Genomic DNA, 18,284 nt, shown 5'->3' on the forward strand with positions numbered 1-18,284 from the left:
TCTCAAATTCCTAGATTCCCTGTGCAGTGAATATGTGTGGTCCTCACAAAACACTGGGTCTCATGGAAACTGAAAGCAACAGAAATAAGAAAGAGAAGCTAAAATAAATTCCTAGTAATGACTCCCTGTAAGGTCAGGGAAAGGGTAGTGGAATGGTATAGAAAAATAATCCTAAATCAAATCACAGCCTAAATTCTTATAACCTGGCTAGTGACTTGGGCCAATATCCAGGCCAGAAAGGAACTCATCCCCCACATCAGGACAAAACAGCTGACTAGAACCAAAAAGTTCACACATTCCTTCTTTTACACCCTAATATCTCTTTAAAATATCCCAAAAGTAAGATACTTACGTGCTCTAGAAAGCAAGGTCCTATTTCACTGAGATGGGGGTCATCATTGTTGTACTGCTTCTCCAAGTCTCTCACAAAGCCCATCTGAAACCTGTAGATGTCTTCAATGTTCCCAAAGATTACTTTCAGTTGCTCATCACTGAACATGTCCCTTCTCTTTCGACACTGTTTCAGGTAGCCCTGCAGACAAAGGAAAAGCTCAGGTTGAGGATGTCCCTCCTTTCTCAGAGAGCTTTACTACTTATGATGCACTTCAGTACTGAAATAGTATCATGAAGTAGGCAGGCAATAAGCATTTCCATTTTTCATATGAGAAATCTGAGGTTTGAAAAAGGAAGTCACTCCACTAGCAAGTCTTCAGAGTATATTGACTCCAGATTACAGGGCTTTCTCCACCATTTTTATGAGAAGAACTTAAAAAGGCAAAGGTCCTTTCCTATAAGTTGGCTAAACACAAATATTTTCATCTTAGTAGTTGTTGCTGGAGCTACATCCATTCACATCTCTGAAGTTCTATCCCATGAAAAAAAAAAAAACACTTTTATTGTAGTACTAGCAATTGAAATCAGGGCTTTATATATGCTAGGTAACTGATGTACCACAGAAATACATCCTCCAAACATCTTAATAATTAATACAACAATCTGGAAACTGGGGTAGGGTAGGAAACCTTCAAATAATGAGACAGGAATTGACAATAACCAACCATTTCTTTTTTTTTTTGGTATTATGAGAAAGATTTCACTACATAACTCAGGCTGGCCTTGCATTGTAATCCTACTACCTCTCAAGGTATGAGACTATGATGATGTGCCATGATCCTTGATCCCAAACCATTTTTACAATGACTACCTCAGTATTTTAAGGTAGTTGGCCAGGACTAAACACAAGAAATAACTAGATAGATATTTTAGACACATTTGTAAATAAACAGATGGACTTATACAGCTTGTCACTGGTGAAAGGAGAAGAGATTGTGATGGTTAAATTCTGTTGTTAACTTGATCAGATTAGGAATCTGTAGGCATTCCCATTGGATGGATCTCTGAGGTTGCTTCCAGGAAGGATTAACTGAAAGAGGAAGTCTGTCTTCCAGAGTGGTTGGTCCTCTCTGTGATTGCCTATATATATGAAAGCTTTGAGAAGAAACAGTCCTTTTTGTCTGTTTGTACTACTTGCTGGTGAGTGCCTTCAGTAAGTACATGCATCTATCTTGTTCTGCTATCTTTCCATGGCATTGAAACCAAGTATTCTCAGCCTTCCAATGTGGACTGAAGACCAGTGGCTCTCCAGGAATCCTACAGTCCTTTATTTCTGGATTGGGACTGCTGAGATATCTAGCCATGTGGACTGAGCAGCTACCTGGTTCGTTGACTATCAAGCCTGCAGGCAGCTATTATTGAACTGCCACAAAATAATCTAATAAATTCACTTTTTAATACAAATTCATTCTATTAGTGCTGTTCTTCTAGAGAGCCTTGATTAATGGGGACTTAGAGCCACAGGATTTGATGTTTGCCCTAATTGTTTTAGATCTTGCACTTTGCTATATCTGGTGCCATCTTTCACAGTGTGAATACTTACTCTGCATCATTATGTGTTTTTTTGTTTTACAGGTTCATAGTTAAGAGATCTTGGACTATGGGGATATATGAATAGTGCTGGGATTGATAAAAATCATATGGACATTTAAAGTTGGATTGAAGGATTTTTCAACATGGATGGTCATTAGTTTATGGGGGCCAGGGGTGGAATGTGGTGGTTTGAATCATATGCTCCCCCCAAACTCATGTGTTTTGAATGCATGGTGCCCAGCTGATGGCAATTTTGGAGGAACTCTGCTGGAGAAGGTGTGTTCTTGGGGTTAGGCATTGGGTTGTTACAGCCAGCTCCCCTTAGCCGCAGCTTGACTCACTATCTTGCTATGGTATTCTACTTGTTGTGGCAGAGGTAATGCCCAGCCTCTGCTCATGCCATGCTTTCCCATTCCATCATAAAGATTCCCCTTGAGATTATAAGACAAAATAATAAGCTTGCCTCCCATCAGCTGCTTTGGGCTGGGTGTTTTATCCCAGCAACAAGAAGGTAAGTACAACAGGGACAAGGAAAATTCTTGGTATTATAAGAGAGCATTATGGTAATGTAATCACTCTCAGGTTACACTGTAAGACAGTGGGGAAAACACAATGGAATCTTGTTTCATAAACAGAACCTCCCATTCTGAACACATTGATGTAGACTTATAACAGATGGTGCTGTCCTCGTCAGAAATCAACACAAAGAATGTTCTTGGTAAGAAACCATTATAGTTACTTGCTTTCATCCAAAAATTGAGTGCAATTTTTTTGTACTTCAGTATTGTAGGAGCTGATATGTCACATCTGGATCTGTCTCTACCCTGAATTTGTTTAATTCAACATAGTTGCCAATAAGGTTATCCTGGCATACTCCAGAAAGATTCACATGCCTGGTTTCAATTCCCATTGCTAATATCTAACCAAATCTCAGTTCCCTGTATCTTCTAACCCTCTAATTTTCCATTAATTAGCAGGTATGCTTCAACGGTTTGCAAACTAAATTTGCTTGTTTTGACACCTATTTAACTAATGACTGCTTCCCTCATTGATTCATGTGCTCAAGATTTTCTGCATTGTTTCATATCTGATTCTTGATCAAAAAGAACATGCTGTCTAATTCCTACAATGCCCTTTTGCATTTACTTCCTTTTCTAAAGTCGCTCCCAAATTCTGCTTTCCCCAAAAAATAGCCCTCTTTGACTAATAGAGAAAGAGGCAATAAACTCCTCCAGGCTGTGCTTGGCCTAATATGTACAACACAGGGAATAATCTGTCTTGTTCAATTTGTGTGCCAATAAATCTGCTTGTCTATCTGTCTGTTTCTCTCTCTCTCTCTTTCTCTGTTTCTTTGTCTTGTGCTTTCTCCTCCCTCGCCTGCCTTTAAAAGTATCTTAGGACACTTGTCAAGTGCCATAACAGCAGTAAGCAGCAGAGCAGAAACTTCCTCACACCTGCTTCTCTAAGGTATAACAGCAGCACAGCTAGGGGTTAAAATTGGTCACAATGACATATTTAGCATGTGGCTTCTGGATAAGCAGTAGGTATTGGTAAGTGATTGCAGTTGGGGAGCAGGGCAGAAACATTCTGCCTAGACAGCTCATTCATCCCCTATAAAGTCAGCTCAGAAAATGCTTAATACTATGTAAATTCTTCCCATTTTAAAAGTTTCAGGAAGGAACCAAGCATGACAAAATTCCCAAAATGCAGCAAGGATGCTATAGTTCAACATCTGTATGCAATATAACAGAAATAAAAAAAGAAGAAAATTGTGTCTAGAAAAGAAGGCAATGTCAGTGTAGTATCCTAACTCCCCAAATATATCATTCATTCCCATTGTCAAGGAAATTATTTTTTATTCTTTTTCAATTTTTATATTTTATTTATTTTTCATCTATTTATTTGAGAGAGAGAGAGGCAGGCAGATAGAGAGAGAGAATGGGCATGTCAGGGCCTCCAGCCACTGCAAATAAACTCCAGATGCATGCTCCACTTTGCATCTGGCTGAAGTGGGTCCTAGGGAATTGAACCAAGGTCGTTTGGCTTTGCAGGCAAACACCTTAACCACTAAGCCATCTCTCCATCCCAAGGAAATTCTTTTCTATTATATATTTTGTGATTGAACTACATATTAAGAAGAAAATAACTGCCCATAGGATGGTGAGAAAGTAAGGCACTTGTTTTTAAAACCAATGCTAGATTCTAGATGTCTCATTTTGAACATAATGAAATATTACAAAGCCATTAAAATGATTAGCAAAACTGAAGAAACATGGAAGAGGCTTTTAACATTAGAAGCAAAATATAAATAGCATATTGATACAATTCTATTTTTTCAAATTTTGTATAAATATACTTATTTAGGGATTAGGACGGAGTATGAAAAATGTACAAACAATTGCGTTATATTTTAAATTCTGGTAGCTTATGTTCCTAGTTTAAAACATCTTCTAATACTATTGTTTTAGTTGTCTTCATGACTAAAAGTGAAAATACAGCCTTTTCCAAAATAAAAGTACAGCTACATGGAGAATTTCTTGAATGGAATATGATCAAGGAGGTATATAAAATCCAATGTCTTCACAATATCTCCTCCAGCCCTAGCTTCAACATGGAGATAAGAGAAAGGACAAGTGTACGGGAGGATGAGTAGAATTCAAAAATGTTGTGAGGTACCTCTATATCACACAAAACTGCAGAGACTTCTAGAAGAAAGGCCAGAGGTGATGACTAGCTTCCCTTCTTTTGGCTTACATAATGACTATCAAATTCTACATACAAAACTTTATGGACTAAACAATACTTGTCTTAATTTTCACTCATTTTTAAAAGTATGTAAAGTCAAAAAGATCTAACCACATTGGAGAGTGAACTCGTTTTTTGGATATAATTTTGACTTGTTTTCCAGTTCAAGCTATAGGTTCCATTCCACTAAGTAGATCTGTTAGCCAATCCAAGAGCAGTTGGCTACCCCCTCGCCTGGATGTGTGCCACTATTGCACGTATGTGAGCATCAGCATGGCTCATGGAAATTCATGGAAGAGGGGAAGGAAGATTGTTAGAGCCACGAGTTGGGACATTATGCACAGAGACATTGCCTCTTCCCCATAACTGATGGCTGCCCCCACAATGGACAACCTACAATCCCTATGGGGATAACTGGCATCCCCAATGAGAAGGGTCCCTGCAGAGGGGGGAAGACAAGGATGAGGGTAAGGATGGTATCCACAGGTGCTGTTTACACACTGAGTATGTATATAACTAATAAAGAAAAAAATTGGTATAAAAAAGATCTAACCATCCAATGTGAATGCCCAAAAAATGCTATGTTAAGTCAGAAAACGAGGGTTACATTGAGAAGCAAAAATGAAAGAGGTAACTGGCAAGTAGTTACAACACTTCAGGAAAGTAGCATCCAATTCTGAGATGCCTCTTTTTGCAAAGGAATATCCTGAAAACCATAGTACCAGAGAACAATGAACAGGGCAGAGAGGGGCCTGAAAAAGAAATACTATGAGGGACAGTGAAAGCAGGTAGGTATATTTGTCTTGTAGAAAATTCAAGAGGATTCTGAAGGCTTGTTTTAGAGAAAAACGTGAGAAGAAAGGATCTATGTTTCTTTGGGTCACACAAGCTGATTCCACTTGAATGATAAAAGGAAATGGACTGTGGCAGTAGGTCTGAACTGATTGAAGAGGCTTAATTTTGCTTCTTGGGAATAAAGTGACCATGGGTAGAAAAGGAGGCAAAAGAGTGCTTAAGAATTTTATAGGTGTTTCCAAATCAGGTATAATCAATCATGAACTGGAAAGAAGTCAGGGAAGGCTGTTCATCCATTTCACTTTGTTCTTTAATCCAAAAGGGATGATCTATAAGTAAGCTAATGTACTTGTGATGTGATATGGGATACACATAGCCAAGATTTTCAGGAGAGATCCCAAAGAATTCTGGGAAAAAGGAAAGATCAAACACATAAGTTTAGGAAATTCTTTAGGGAAGGACTAACATAACTTTATATCTCCAGTATCTACATACACAAAATGAAAATAAGAAAAGATTTGCTTTAACCTTTACATTTCTCACGTAGAAGTTTCAAAATTTTGGGCCTGGAAGCCTAAAAACTGACAGAAAATGTTAAATACATACTGAAAATGAATTTAAGAAATGAATATATGGTGACTACTCACTAATAATAGCAAATCATATTCATAACTATCTACTCAGAAGTTAATAGAGTACCTAGTATATAACTGCTGCTCAGTAAATACTTGCTGCATAAATACAAAATGATTCCACATTCCCATGCTAATAATAGCAAAAGGTAAATCAGAAGCAGGATATAAAAAGTGATGGTTTTCTTTCCTTCTTCCCTAGTGCAGTTACCTTTGCATTGCTGGACAAACATCTGAACAGAATCAGATTATGGGAGGAAAAGGTTTATTATAGGCTTTCAGAGTCCAGGGGAACAGCATCAATGGCAGAAGAAGCTGGTTCACTTCCATAGATAGAGCAGAGAGACATCACCAAATAGGCAGCAAGCACAAATAGCCAGAGAACAGCTGTGTCTAGGCAGTGTGAGGCAGGTTTGTATTCTCTGCAAGGAAACCCTGAGAAACCATTGTGTGATGCAGTGAAGCTGAAGCCTAAGTTGTAATGGAGACTCCAGGATGTTGGTTATGCCATGACCATGAGACATCTGCCAAGAAAAGCTCTAGGCCTGGACTGTAGTCAGAGAAGTTATATGTACTACATGCAGCAGAGCTGGAAAGGTGGGGCTACCCAAGCCTTTTGGCACACAAAGGACTTCATCAAGAGTTGCAGCTATTGGATATAGAGCTTCAGAATTTGGTGTTTACTTGGCTGGGTATCAGTTTTGATGTGGTCCAATCTATCCCAACCTTCCCTTTTGGAATGAGAATGTTGACTCTGTGCCATTATGTAATTTGCTGTTTTCAATTTTACAGGGGCTCACAGTAGAAGACTGCCGCCTTGAATCTTGAAAGAAACTATACTTTTGATGTGTGGTGACTTATAAGATTATGGGGACTTTTGAAGTTGGACTAAATACATTTTGCAACATGAGATAGCGATGAACCTATGGTAACCAGGGGTGGAATGTTGTGGTACGAATGTAGAATGTCCCCCATAGGCTCAATGTTTTTAAACATTCAGACCTTAGCTGGTGATACTATTAAGGAAGTCTGTGGAATGTTTAGGCTTGCTGAGGAAATGGGGTACTAGAAGAATGCTTTGAAGTTTTATAGTTTAGCCCCACTTCCTGGTCATCTTCCTGTCTGTGATTACAATGTGACCAGACCTACTCTTGCTCCTGCTATCCTGTCTTCCCCACCATGATGGAATGTATTCCCTTGAAATTGGAAGCCAGAATAAAACTTTTAATTCTTTAAGTTGCTTCTGGTAGACTATTTATTCTCAGCCATGAGAAATTAAGTAATATAGCAACTCAGTATATATACCAGGATGGCTTCAAATTTGTGATCCTCCTGCCTCAGTTTTTAAGTGATGGGATAACTGTGTTGACTCACATGCAGCTGAAAGCTCAAGTTTAAACATACCATATGGAAATTACTTAAAGCTATAGCATAATAACCCTTATTAGACTAATGGAAGTGTTTCTTTATGGTGAAGTATAGGAGAGTACTACAGATGATTGAGAAAAACTAGTTAAGCTTTTCTGGAAGCATCTAAGGACAAAAGGCATATCAGAGTTACATAATGTTTGAACTAAATTTCCCTAGAGGAGATAGATGATGTTGTCACATTACAAGGTGTCTTTGGCCCTATTTGTTATGTGTTTCAGTTTCTCCTGTTGTAAAATAAGTTTTAAGGTTACTTAGAAGCAATAGCAATACTGTCAATAGTCAATGATTTGTTATGGCAATTTTAGCTAATCTTTGGATTTTTATATTCATGGCTACAGATGGTGAACAAAGTCTAGGATATAAAAGACTCTGTTGAGCTTTCCTAGGCAATCAGTCACCAAGATGGGACTTCCAATTCTATGCCTGGTATTCCTTCTGATAAATGTTTTGTTGCTTATTCATTTTTATTTTAGAATAGACATGACCTACATGTAATATACTGTTTCTGGCCCAGCTAAATACAGATTTCTCCAGCTCTTCTTGATATCTGTGCTTGTAGGGTAGAACATATCATCCAAAATATTTTTGATTGTATTCATTTCATTGTGCAAAACCTCAAAGCGCTCTTCTTTCTGGATAGATGAACACTTCCTTTGCAGTGTCCTGTCAGAAGAGGTCATGATGTTTGCAAGTTGAAAACAGATAGATTATCCATAAGGCAGAAGGATTCCTATGGGGCCAGTGCCTGGGAACTCCAGGGAGAAAATGTCTTCTTAGAGACTATATGTTGATATAGAAATTAACAATAGTGTTTGTTCTCTACAAAGATCAAATAACATATAATATGGATGTTCTCTGCCAATGAAAAACAGTATACACATATGAAATTACACATATTTATGACTTTGCAAGGCTTACAGATCATCTACTATGTGTCAGTCACTGATCTAGGAATATGGTAGTAGTAAATTGACAGATGGAATTCTTTGCCTCCATGGAATTTAAATTCTAAAAGGGAAGACAGACTAAAAGCAAAATATACACAATACATCCAGCAGCAGAAACAAGGCACATTTGAATTTTGAATAGAATATTTGCATAAAAAAATAAGGACCTAAGGAAGGCAGATAAATAGATATTTGGAGGAATAGTGTTCTACACAGAAAAAAACCCCGTTCTTTCTTTGTGTGGGAGGTACATTTGACATGTTAAATGAAGAACAAGAATCTAGTGTGGGTTGTAAAAGCAAGTAGGATTTTGAAGTCAAAGAGGTGAAGAGGAATTGACCACACACAGGACCTTCTAAAACAATACAGAGCTTAGCTTTTACTTAAGAAGAAATGATGAGAGTTGGAAGGCTTTGAGCAGAGAGGTAAATTGATCTGACTTAAGTTGATAGCATCCTCCAGCTTCCAAGTAGAAATCAGATTGTACTTACCTATATTACAGACACCATGACATTGATATAAATATAATTTTCAAGTATTATTCCTCAAACTTTAATATACATCACAAACTAAATAGTAACCTTATTAAAATGCAAAATCCTGTGCAATAGATCTAATGTAGAGTCAAAGAGTTTGCAATAACAAATTCCAAGGTAATACAGATATTGCTGGTTTAGAGTACAATTGTTTGAGAGAGGATCTATGTCCAGGAACTGGCATAGGGCATAATTTCATTAAAAGTTTGCTGAATTAATGTTAGTAGTTTTATGTTCAATGCCATATAGCAAAAAGAAGATTATATTAAAAGTTATCAACATTTGTTTAAAGGTATAAGGAAGAAAAAAAAAGAAATATGGATGGATGGGTTGGTGAATAGACAAAAATACTTTTAAAGAAAATAGGAAGAAAAACTATGTTTTCCAAAATATCTGGAACATATGTTATTGCAAATTCTTATAATTTTACAAGTTGAGGATACAACTCAGTGGTAAAACCCATGCACAAGACCCTTGGTTCAAACCACAGTATCATATAAAGGAAAACAAAAGCAGTATTACATTTATTTAATTTTCTCAACAATCTTAAGGAATAGGCATATAATTGAGGCCATAAGATAGATGAGAAACTGAAGGTCAGAGAATTTTTGGAGTGCCTTTAAAAAGCCATATAAAAGCCAAGTGTGGTAATGCAACCCCTCTGCCATAGATTCATATGCTTGAATAATTCCTTATCAGTGGTGCTGTTTTTCATGGAACTTTTAGGAGGTAGATCCTGGCTGGAGGAAGTATATTACTGGGGGGAGGAGGGATAAGTTTTATAGTACAGCTCTGATCTCTTACTGATTTTTCCTACTGATGTGAAGATGTGACACCACTGTCTGCTCCTGCTATGCTTTCCTTACCATGATGGATATGTCCCCTTGAAACTGTAGACCAAACTGAACCTCTTTCCATAAGCTGTTTCTGGTTGGGTATTTTGTCCCAGAAATGCCCTAAGTGACTCTGAGAGCCTTCTTCATCAGTATCTTAAGCTTAGTAAATGGAAGTTGGCATTTTCAAAGACTATATTACTACCAGTAAGGAAAAAACTCAATGAAAATGAAGAAAAGGATGTTTTGAAAAGGGTTAAATACACCCCACACACTTTTGACCCAGTGAAAACTCTTTATTGACTCTTTTTGTGTCCTTCTTTCCAAAGGAAAGATCATGCCTTTGAGGTTAGTAGTACAGTTTTAACATTCTTCAAAGTTCTTGTTTCTCTAGATTATTACTTATTGTCCAAAAGAATTTTCTACAGTGATTTAAAGTTTTTTTTAATATACTTTATTTTTATTTATTTGATAGAGGGAAAGAGAGAGAGAAAATGGGCATGCCAGGTCCTCCAGCCACTGCAAATGAACTCCAGATGCATGTACCACCTTGTGCATCTGGCTTACATGGGTCCTGGGGAATTGAACCAAGGTCCTTTGGCTGTGCAAGCAAGTGCCTTAACTGTTAAGCCATCTTTCCAGCCCACAAAGGTTTTTTTTTTTTTTTTTTTTTTTTCCCCTTTCCTCCCTCGTATCTACTAGCTAGCCACTTTGCTTATCTGGCATTTGAAATGTAGGTAGTGTTACAAGGAAGTAAAAAGCTCAAATGTACTTAAATATAATTAAATTAAAATAAAGGCATATGATTATTTGAAACAATATTGGACAGTACAATGACAAAGAATGTAGGTATTAAATTTGTTCACTTCAACTCATTTCTACTGTGAAGGTCAAATATTATCTTCCCTGCTTTTCCCACATCATGAAGCAATATGACAGGATAGAAAGAACAGGAACATAAAGTCCTGGCCTTTATACCCTAATTTGGTATATTGGTTACTTTTTCATTTCTGTTGACTCTATTCCCAAGGTCTTTTCTGTTCACATCAACCACCAATGTTCTCTAATTGATGGAGGAGGACCAGCATATCAGCATCACCAAGTATGGTACTTTGGTGTTATTAAAATTGATTTGGCAGCTTCTGTCCATAGCAGGTAGACTCCTGCTACAGGGAAGAGGGGCACATCACTGGGATCAGATTTGAATTCCAGCCTAAGGTATGCAGAATGAGCTCTGAGAGTCCTGCTGCTACAGGTTGGTTTTGTACTTGTTTGTGGTGCTGGCTGTCTTTTCTTTTTTTCTCTCTCTCTGCTTGGATCTGTGAAAGGGGGCCAGTGTCTTCCACCACCATAGAACTTCCCCTGGAAATGTAAGCCTGAAATAAACTCCTTCCTCCTGTAAACTTTGGCTGTTTGGAGGTTCATCCCAGCAACATGGAGCTGACTGTAACACCAGAGATTCTCTTTAGATATTTATGCCTGACAACTCACAGCTTGATTGGCAGGGGTGAGGGCTATGGATCTTCATGTTTAATAGGAAATTGTAGGGACTCTACTATGTATCCAATCTGTTAATCACTGGCTTAAAGGGGGATGTGAGTTGCTTTAATGGACAAGGTAGACCTTTTGTAGGCATCAAAACTGGATTAAATTCCAAGAGGATGAATATAGACCCAGGGTAGGAGAGGAAGCAGACAGAGGACAGGAGGACAGGGAGGGGAGAAGGAGGTATAAAAAGTAAATATGAATTAATTAATTATAAAGACAGTGCAAAGGACAGAAATAAAGAAGCTGGGAATACAAAGGAAGTTTCACCCCACTAAATAAAACCTGAGAGATCAGTTCAGCTGCCTTTTAAAACAGTATGGGACTTTCATTGGCAAGACTATGAGGACTGTCAGTTCTTCCTGATAGTACTGAGCACCCCACACTATGTGCCCCCACATGCACCACCATGGCTACCTCGCAAATATCCTTGAGGTGCTTGATGTAGTGACGCTCAGTGCTCATAATTTCATTGATGACATTGGCCCGCATCTGGTCCCGGTTCTGCAGTGGTCGGCCCAGACAGAGGCAGTCTGAGTTGGGGTCCAGGTGCCCATTCTGCACATCACTGGGCCCTTCCTCCACCCCATCCTCCTGGTTCACCCAGAGCTGTAGAAGCAGGCAGAAAAGAAAACAAACAACAACAACAAAAACAAAAACAGTATGTTAACCTTTTCTGAGGTATTTCTGGCCAAGTAGAAAAGGGATAAATTGAACTTTTAGGTATTCAAAGAGCATTCAGTAAGAAGCTCCTGCAAATAACCAGACCTGGCTGTAGGGTAACTGTGCTGGCCCTAAGCATGGGTCTAATTCTGTTTAATTCTCTGATGACATATCTGTGAAATGGAAAATGTGAGACAAGACTAAATAATTTCTGAGAAACTTCTTGGCTAAGAAGGTCTCAGAAGAGACAAAAATTATGGTAAATTGTACTTGTTCATGCTCAAACACATCTAGGTAGCACAGTTGGGTCAAAAAAGAAAATTATATACTCTAAGTGCCATAGATGAAATATTGTCTGAGCACACATGCAAGTGCTATAGGTCAAAGCAAGCAGAGATCACTCTGGACGCATTTTGCACATACAGCTAAATGAGCAAAACTTATTTCCATCCAGAACTTATTATCCTTTGCAAATGCTCTATTGGAAATTTCTACCAACATATCTCCTTTGGGTCTTTGGTCTCCTAATAGCTGCCCTTTAAGACAATTAAAAGGTGATATGAAGTAGAATCATTCAAAGATTCTAAGGCATTGAAAAAAATATTTCATAGATATGATTCTGATGTCATAATGAAATCTTCATTCTCTAATAAACTATGAGCTGTTGTTTTTCCCTTCTCAGCCTAGAAAATATGCGTTGTAATTCAAAACTATTGTGCCCCTAATTTCAGGGTCTCAGAAAAGCTACCCTAGGCATAATACTATGACTTTGTGTATGACCCCCAAGTCCCCTGCTCTTAAGAATATCTCTGATCCTTGCAGATGCAGGTCCTAATGTATATGCATGCCAGAATGAAACAGCATGAGTAAGCCCATGAGCTTATCATTACTGGGTACAATTTCTTCCTAGAATGACATATCAACCTTGAAAACAACTGGGGAGGACAGTATATAATTCTCAAATGTGCTGTTTACTAACATTTCAATTAGCACACATAGGCTCCTGGATGACAAGTAAGAAGATTGAAAATGTTCAGAAACATTCAGGTTAGAAGGTTTCCCTAGAAGCCCTCTGAAAGTACTTACAGGCTGATTTCTCCAGCTTTTATTGAATTCTGAATGAAGTCTGGTTTAGTGCAATTGGATTTAATAAATATCTACAATCGACATATTCTGTACTTAACCATTAACAGTATTGATTCCCACTGCTACTACCCCATCTCTTTATATTAATACAAGCCCCTAGGTAATCTCATAGCTACAATCTTTCCTACTTGCCACTATCAAACCAGTTTCCTTGACTCTCTTTTATTGTCTACTTTCATACCTTAAAATCCTCAAAAGCTTTGTACCAGTTCCAAGCACAAATCCCTCAAAGTGGTATTCAAAAATTATCACAATCCGACTTCAATCTGTAGTTCCATCTTTATCTTCTACTATTCCCTTTGTTAATATTAAGCACTTCACAAATTGTTCTATTTTCTGTCTACAGATTCTCATTTTAGATCCTATGCAGGAACATAAAAATTATATAACCCAGGGCTGGAGAGACTGATTAGTGGTTAAGGTATTTGCATGCAAAGCCAAAGGACTCAGGTTCAATTCCCCAAGACCGACATTAGCCAGATGCTCAAGGGGGCACATGTGTCTGGAATTCATTTTGGAGTGGCTGGAGGCTCTGGCACACCCATTCTCTCTCCCTCTTTCTCTGTCAAATAAATAGATAAGTAAATAATAAATATTTTTTAAAAATTATATAAAACAAAAGCTTTTAAAAATGGAACAATAGCAATTCAATCTCTCAACATTTTGACAAAGAAATGGATGCCTACAGACACTTCCAAGGAGTTAGCAACATAGCCATATCTGATATGTCTATTTGTGTCTTCTACTCTTCTGTTTTAAATTATACAGATGAAACAAAAATATTCTTTCCTTTTAAAATAGAAAAAGAAATAAAGTAGTCTTAAGATTAAAATCAGTGATGAGGGAAGAAATATCATACAAAACTTAAAAATAAAAATGGTATACTATGGACAATTTTATGCTTACAAGTTGGACAAATTCCTATAGAGACTTACTCAAGAAGAAATAGAAAATTTAAGTAGGGCAATAAGAAGTAAAGAAACCAAATAGCTGGAATCTTCTAATATGGGGGCAGGGTACACGTTCTGATGGTTACATTGGTGAATTCTATTCTACCAAATATTTAAAGAAGAATTATAATTTATCTTTCATAAAAATCCTCTAAAAAATAAAATACAGAACTCATGAACAAAATAGTAAAAACTCAAATGAGGCAACACTTGTTTTTCAAAAAACTGCCTTGTCAAATGATCTCTGAAATGTAATGTTAGTTTAACATAAGAAAATCAATGCAATACAGCATAATAAGGAAACAAAAGTTACAAAAAGCCACATAATCATCTCAAGCGACACAAAAAAAATCTGGAAAACCTTGCATAGACTTCATGATTCACAAAACCTTGAACTAACTATAGAAATTAACTTTTTCAAAATGATAAAAAACATTTATGAAAATCCATAGATAATACCATGATTCAAAACTGAATATTACACCATACAATCAAGGTGGCAAGGATATTGGCTTTTATCACTTCCACTTGACATTGTACTTAGAGTTATGGCCAAAGCAACTGGACAGGAAAAGTAAATAAAAGTAATGCAAACTGAATAGAAGAAATAAAACTATCTCCAATTATTTTTAGGAATCTCCAAAAACAGTGTTACAACTAACAAGTTCAACAGTGTTTGAGGATATAAGTCAAATACCCAAACCAAGCTGTTATTTACATATAGGCACAATGAACATTCTGAAAATGAGATACAAAATGATTGCAGGGCTGGAGAGATGGCTTCGTGGTAAAGACATTTGCCTGAAAAGCCAAAGCACCCAGGTTTGATTCCCCAATATTCATGTAAGGCCAGATGCACAAGATGGTGCATGCATCTGAAGTTCATTTGAACTGGCTAGAGATCCTGTTGTGCTCATTCTCCCTTCTCTATCTGCTTCTCTCTCTTCACTTCTCTCTCTCTCTCTCTCTCATGAATAAATAAAATATTTTTTTTTAATTTTTATTTGTTTATTTGAGAGTGACAGACACAGAGAGAAAGACAGATAGAGGGAGAGAGAGAATGGGCGCGCCAGGGCTTCCAGCCTCTGCAAACGAACTCCAGACGCGTGCGCCCCCTTGTGCATCTGGCTAACGTGGGACCTGGGGAACCGAGCCTCGAACCGGGGTCCTTAGGCTTCACAGGCAAGCGCTTAACCGCTAAGCCATTTCTCCAGCCCAATAAAATATTTTTTAACATTACTTTTTTTTTTTTTTTTTTTGGTTTTCCAAGGTAGGGTTTTACACTAGCTCAGGCTGACCTGGAATTCACTATGTAGTCTTAGAGTTGCCTCAAACTCTAGGCAATCCTCCTACCTCAGCCTCCTGAGTTTTGGGATTAAAGGTAAGCGCCACCACACCCGGGCAAAAGATTACATTTAAATACTATTAGAAATATAAAACATTTATCAATAAATTTAACAATTCCATATTCTCAATATCTTCAATAATATTTTTCTACAAATTAATTGATAATTATAAAATGAGAAGTACTACACTATCTATCTGATATTATTTATTACAGATTGGATCTGAAATATTCCCAAAGACTCATGTTTTTAAATATATATATTTTTTAAATTTTATTTATTTATTTATTTGAGAGCGACAGACACAGAGAGAAAGACAGATAGAGGGAGAGAGAGGGAATGGGCGCGCCAGGGCTTCCAGCCTCTGCAAACGAACTCCAGATGCGTGCGCCCCCTTGTGCATCTGGCTAACGTGGGACCTGGGGAACTGAGCCTCGAACCGGGGTCCTTAGGCTTCACAGGCAAGTGCTTAACCGCTAAGCCATCTCTCCAGCCCAGACTCATGTTTTTGATTTGTCACCAATGCTCAGAGATACAGCTTTAGGGAAGTAATTAGATCAGAAGGCTTCTGACCTCATCAATGGGCTAATCAATTGATGGATTCATAATTTGATGGCCAACGGGGATGTAATGGAAACAAGAGGTGGGCCCTAATTCAAGAGAGAGGTCCTTTAGGAGTGTAGGCTTAGAATCATATCTTGTCCCCAGTCATTCTCTCAGTTTTCATACTCTTAGACCCACTTGTGCTGTTAGTTTTTCTGTTTCCTGGCCATCATGAGGTGTGCATTCTACTTTGCCACATGTTCTTACTAACATTATGTTCTGTTTCATTCCAGTCCTAAAAGCCATGGAATCAGTCAACAAGGGTCTGAAATCTCTGAAACTAGGGGTCAAAATGAATCTTTTTCTCCTGTCAAATTGTTTCTCTCAGGTATTTTGTCACAATGAAGAGAAGCCAACTAGCACAGGTGATGATCTTCTTGAGTTCAATCAAAGCTCTAAGAGTATCTTGGAATATAAGTTTATCTCTGGGTTTAGCAGTATAATGTTTCTGAAAAGAGGATGAGTAAACAATTTTGTCTTATTCTCACCACAGTGTCTTCAGAGGTCAGATCTAGTCAGCCAGAGAGAAGTGAAATGCTGTGACATTCTCTAAGAAAGTTTACAATTATTTCCAGTCACATTAAATAACAGAATCTCAGAGCTAGAGGACAAGTCTTATAAAAGAAATGGAATATTGGCTAATCTCAACCAACCTCTGTCCCTAAATCAATACATAAATTCCTTTGACAACATGCCTGCAAGAAAGTGCCTAGCCTAACTGCTTGAATACCATCAGTGGTGAGATCATTGCCTTTCCCGGGTATCACCATCCTTTTTCAAATAATTCTAATCATGAACAGAGCCCTCTGCTTTGCTACTGTTTGAATAAAGGTGTCAGCCAAAAATCTCAGCAAACACTGAGAAAGGGCAAAACACAGATAAGGGAATGAGATTAAAGAGAACATGAGTTCTCCTATAACAAAGGTCACCAAAATGGCTTTCTTTATCACAGAGTGAAGCAAGGACAAACTGGATGTGAAGTGGGAGACTGAAAGAAGCCCAGTTGTATAATTGCACAACTAGCATTCTAACACACACACACAGGCACACACACGTTAGAGCTCCTGTACAAGTTTCTAATAATCAGACATTCTTAGAGATCGCTGAACATGTAATCCATGAAGCATTTAGCATTCTTGCCTGGAACAAAGACAAGAAACGTGGTGTGTACAGTCAGGCACAGACATTACTCCTCAGACCCTCAAGGGGAAGATAATTAATAATTGTCACTAATTACATGAAATAGCATCATAACAATGCTACCGACAAATTGTTTTTTTTTTTTTTTCTTTCTAGCATTGGCAAAATGAGAAGTAATAACCTCCAACCAAACAATGATTTGGTTATACGAGGAGTTAGGAATGGAGGGGCATGTGAATTCACTGTATTTATATTCATGCTCCCCCACCAATACATTAAACCAGGCCTGGCCCACTGAGTTCTAATGTACCCCAACACATACTTTGGCCACATTTCTATCATTATAACACATCCTGTTTATCCTTATCATTACATCCTTTCATCTTCTAGCATGTGAACCCTACCTCTTCTCCAAGAAGACCTTTCCTACTCTTTATATCAACCTTAGTCCCTGCCTTTCCCAAAAGCCTAGTTCAACCATTCTTTTTGCAAACTCTTTTTTTTTCAAGTTTAATAAATTTGTCTTTATTTATGATCAATTGTTTAGTCTTCTATCTCAGAGCTTCCATTCAGATGTCTGCAACAAAGAACACTTTCAGTCATATGTCCAGATCTCAACTTAAACATTATTTGGAAAACACAACTCTTATATGGTCTTGAAAACAGTCCTGCAAGGCAAGTTTTATGGTTTGAACATAAATTACCTCCACAGGCTCAAGTGCTAAGTGCTTGGTTATTATCTGTTGGCAATATTTTTGGAGGTTGTAGAAACTTTAGGAAGGTGGACCCTACTGGAGGAGGAGGTCACTAGGGGCATTCCCTTTTGAGTTATTAACTGTCCCCAGTCTCTTTTCTCTCTGTTCCTTGGCCACCACTGGATAAGAAGCCTCTGTCACATGCTACCACAATCATGATGTTATGCCTTTATACATACATACACACACACACACACACACACACACACACACACACACACACACATATATATATATATATATATATGTATATATACATATATTTATCATTATATTTATTTACAATGGCTC

At 37.7% G+C, this 18,284-nt stretch overlaps 1 protein-coding gene across 8 annotated transcripts in view; it reads right to left on the reverse strand.

Moving 5' to 3' along the window:
* The window catches only part of Arhgef9 (Cdc42 guanine nucleotide exchange factor 9), a 162,223-nt gene that overhangs the window by 64,390 nt on the left and 79,549 nt on the right, over positions 1–18,284 (reverse strand). For 7 of the 8 annotated variants that reach the window (XM_045140300.1, XM_045140296.1, XM_045140299.1 and 4 more), the window contains exons 3-4: positions 11,808–11,999; positions 353–532 (exon numbers count right to left, since the gene is read on the reverse strand). In XM_045140300.1, the coding sequence (XP_044996235.1) occupies positions 353–532; positions 11,808–11,999 (372 nt within the window). The remainder of the gene's footprint in view (positions 1–352; positions 533–11,807; positions 12,000–18,284) is intronic. The other variant, XM_045140303.1, reaches the window with a different exon arrangement.

This window comes from Jaculus jaculus, chromosome X (assembly GCF_020740685.1).
Source record: "Jaculus jaculus isolate mJacJac1 chromosome X, mJacJac1.mat.Y.cur, whole genome shotgun sequence".
NCBI lineage: Eukaryota > Metazoa > Chordata > Mammalia > Rodentia > Dipodidae > Jaculus > Jaculus jaculus.